The 3,785-nt window shown below is 51.1% G+C and overlaps 1 protein-coding gene across 1 annotated transcript; it reads right to left on the bottom strand.

Annotated features, from left to right (window-relative positions):
• Positions 1 to 299: 299 nt before the first annotated feature.
• LOC148997692 (uncharacterized) lies at positions 300 to 1,404 on the bottom strand. The gene is made up of 3 exons (XM_089119107.1): positions 1,037 to 1,404; positions 699 to 894; positions 300 to 539 (listed from the first exon to the last, which is right to left on the bottom strand). The coding sequence occupies exons 1-3, from the start codon at positions 1,155 to 1,157 to the stop codon at positions 485 to 487; spliced, it is 372 nt and encodes a 123-aa protein (XP_088975233.1). The 5' UTR covers positions 1,158 to 1,404; the 3' UTR covers positions 300 to 484.
• Between the last annotated feature and the right edge of the window lie 2,381 nt (positions 1,405 to 3,785).

Raw genomic sequence — 3,785 nt, 5'->3', positions numbered from 1 at the left:
GACAGCTGTCAAACTCTGTTGCAATTGTGTAAACTTTTCGTTTGATTTTTATTTCTCTACAGTATTGTGCCAACAATGAAGAGATGGAGGACTTATAATTTATTTTAAATAAATATCATTATGATCTACTCTTCTCATTTTTTAAAATATATTTCCAAATCTGTCGAGGTTTTGCAGAGATATTTGCGTGTTATTTGTGTGTCTTGTAACATTGAGGGTGCAGCCATGTTTGTTTAGATGCAAAGCCCTCTGGGATATGACGTCTTAGCTTGTATTGTGATCAAATCAAACAATTGTTCAAAGCAAACTGTATTTTATTAAAATTACAATAAAGCAAAGTAAAAACTATATACACAATTAATACAGAAACAACAAAGAAATATATAAATGAACTCAATTGAAGCTTTAACAAGTTAAGAACTATATACACACACACACACAATAAAAAGCAGAAAGACACTTTAAACATTAAACAGTGCATCTGTTACAGACAGAGATCCCTCCAGTTGTCTGGCACAGGATCCTCCGAACGCAAGCGCCTGTTGAAACATACAGAATGATAATGAAAAGTATGGTTAAATAACATTTTGGAACAAAACAAAATAGAAATGGGTATCCAAATGTACTTTAAGCCTAAATGTTTGCCTAAAAATCTATATATTAACAGGTATATATAAAAACAGGTGATGCAAACTTACTCGTTGTGCTGTGCTCGAAGGCCACCCTGGCCTCGCCATCTTCGAGGACACAGGATGGCCTGGTGTATTCCCTGTATTGGGATCCCTGTATACAGGGTTATTGCGATAAGCAAGGGATGCGATCGCCGAATTACCCAGGTCACATGGGGTAACCGCATCTCATGTCTGAGCGGTATTTCATCCCCGACCCATCTTCCTGGTTGCAAAAAAAAAATATATATAGTTTTTTTTAATTATAATGATCAGAAATGGGTATCCAAATGTACTTTAAGCCTAAATGTTTGCCTAAAAATCTATATATTAACAGGTATATATAAAAACAGGTGATGCAAACTTACTCGTTGTGCTGTGCTTGAAGGCCACCCTGGCCTCACCATCTTCGAGGACACAGGACGGCCTGGTGAGTCCCGAGGTGGGCATGGCATCGCGGCTCCCTCCGAGTTCCAGTGACTCCAGCATGCCGCCGAACCTTCTTCCCGTGGTCGAACCTCAGCTTTTTACGGACCGGTGTCCCTCTTCAGCGAGTTTCCAGGCATCTCGTTGTCTCCACGGATGCATCTACCACGGGTTGGGGTGCCATGTGCAATGGGCATGCAGCCGCGGGTTCCTGGACAGGACCCCAGCGCCTCATGCACATCAATTGCCTCGAGCTGCTGGAAGTACGCCTGGCCCTGCACCGCTTTCGAGCGCTGCTCAGGGGTCAACATGTACTTGTCCGCTCAGACAACACCATTGCAGTAGCGTACATCAACCACCAGGGTGGTCTACGCTCACGCCGGTTTTCGCAGCTCGCCCGCCACCTCTTGTTATGGAGTCAGAAGCACCTAAGGTCCCTTTGTGCAGTATACATTCCAGGAGACCGGAACCTGGCAGCCGACGAGCTGTCACGGGTCCGCCCTATCTCCGGCGAATGGCGACTCCATCCCCAGACGGTCCAGCTGATTTGGGACCAGTTCGGGGAAGCACAGATAGATCTGTTCGCCTCCCGGGACTCATCCCACTGCGCCCAGTTTTATTCCCTGACCGAAGGTACGCTCGGCACAGATGGACTGGCGCAGAGCTGGCCACGGGGCCCACGCAAGTATGCGTTTCCCCCAGTGAGCCTTCTTGCACGGGTGTTGTGCAAGATCAAGGAGGACGAGGAGCAGGTCCTGCTGGTAGCCCCCTATTGGCCCACCAAGACGTGGTTCTCCGAACTCATGCTCCTCGCGACAGCACCTCCTTGGCCTATTCCTCTGAGACAAGATCTACTCACTCAGAGACGGGGCACTCTGTGGCACCCTCGTCCCGAGCTCTGGAGACTCCACGTGTGGCTCCTGGACGGGACGAGGCAGGTTTGAGTTCGCTGCCACCTGCGGTGGCGGCAACCATCACTTCTGCTAGAGCGTCGTCCACGAGACACCTTTACGCGTTGAAGTGGAGAAGACCCCCGGAGATGTTCGATCGGTGTCGTGCTTTCCTTCCTACAAGAAGGGTTGGAGCGCAGGCTGTCGCCCTCCACCCTTAAGGTTTACGTCGCGGCCATTGCCGCTTCTCATGAAGCAGTGGAAGGTAAGTCCTTAGGGAAGCACGACCTGGTCATCAGGTTCCTGAGGGGAGCGAGGAGGCTACATCCGCCTCGTCCTCCCCTCGTACCCTCTTGGGACCTCTCAGTAGTTCTAAGTGCTCTGCAGAGGCCTCCCCTGGAGCCTTTGCAATCGGTAGAGTTAAAGTTTCTGTCCATGAAGACAGCACTCCTGGTTGCACTGGCCTCCATCAAGAGGGTGGGGGACCTGCACGCATTCTCCATTGACGAAGCGTTTCTGGAGTTCGGGCCGGCTTACTCTCACGTGATCCTGAGACCCCGGCCTGGATACGTGCCCAAGGTTCCCACCACTCCCTTCCGGGACCAGGTGGTGAACCTGCAAGCGCTGCCCCTGGAGGAGGCAGACCCAGCCTTGGCACTGCTCTGTCCGGTACGTGCTCTCCGCACCTACGTTGACAAAACGCGGTGTTCAGGACCTCAGACCAGCTCTTTGTCTGTCATGGGGGGAGCCAGAAGGGAAGGGCTCTCTCGAAGCAACGGCTGTCTCACTGGATAGTAGACGCCATTGCTTTGTCTTACCAGCAGCAAGGCCGTCCATGCCCCCTTGGTGTGACGGCCCATTCCACTCGGAGTGTGGCCTCCTCTTGGGCTCTAGCGCACGGCGCCTCGCTAACAGACATCTGCAGAGCTGCAGGCTGGGCGACACCCAACACCTTTGCCAGATTCTATAATCTGCGAATTGAGCCGGTGTCCTCTCACGTACTCGCTTTCGCCAGTACTGGACCCGCTTAAGTGTCTTCGCTTGCTTGCCATTCCACTCCTCGGATTGGATAAGTGCGATATTTCCTCAGTGTCTTCTGTTGAAGCCTTGAGTCCTCCAGCACCGACGATGCGGGCACCACTGCTGTTGCTCTGGATGCTGGCTAGGTGCCTCCATGTGCACGGTTCCCTATGGTAACTGTCTCATGTGTATTATCCACTGTAAGCCTCTCTGAGCATGTGTCTTCCCTTGGCAAGCCATCTGCCACCCCTGGAGTTAAATTCTAGTAGCCACCTGCGGTTGGTGCTCCAGTGATCTCCATATGCGTTCCTATGTGGCCATATGTGTATTTGTAAGTCCTCCTTCGGTAGGCATCTGGTAGCATGTCCCTCCCGGGATATGTTTCCCAGTGTACCTTGGTAATCCTGTGTCAAAGTGGGATCCCTAAAAAAAAAAAAAAAAAAGGGTAAGGTGCAGGGGTCCAGACTTTCGCAGGGCACTGGAAGACAGCTTGAAGATGGCGTGATGGCACTGACCCCTATTCTCCGTCACTTCTGACGTAACTCGAAGTGACTACGAAAGGGAACGTCTCGGTTACGGATGTAACCCTCGTTCCCTGAGTAGGGAACGGAGACGTTACGTCTCCCTGCCACTTCAGCTGTATCGCTGGGTAGACGCCGGAGTTCAGTCTTGGCTCCTCAGTGAAGACATACTGCGGTTGCGTTCACTTCCTCCTTTTATACCCACTGCGTGGGGCGGAGATACGCTATGCAAATTCCGCAGCCCCAAGGCATTTTCATTC

The sequence above is a fragment of the Pimephales promelas genome, chromosome 2, assembly GCF_988280905.1.
Source record: "Pimephales promelas chromosome 2, fPimPro1.hap1.1, whole genome shotgun sequence".
Taxonomy (NCBI): Eukaryota; Metazoa; Chordata; class Actinopteri; order Cypriniformes; family Leuciscidae; genus Pimephales; species Pimephales promelas.
Note: the sequence above shows the minus strand (reverse complement) of the source record. Positions and strands in the feature narration are given on the sequence as shown.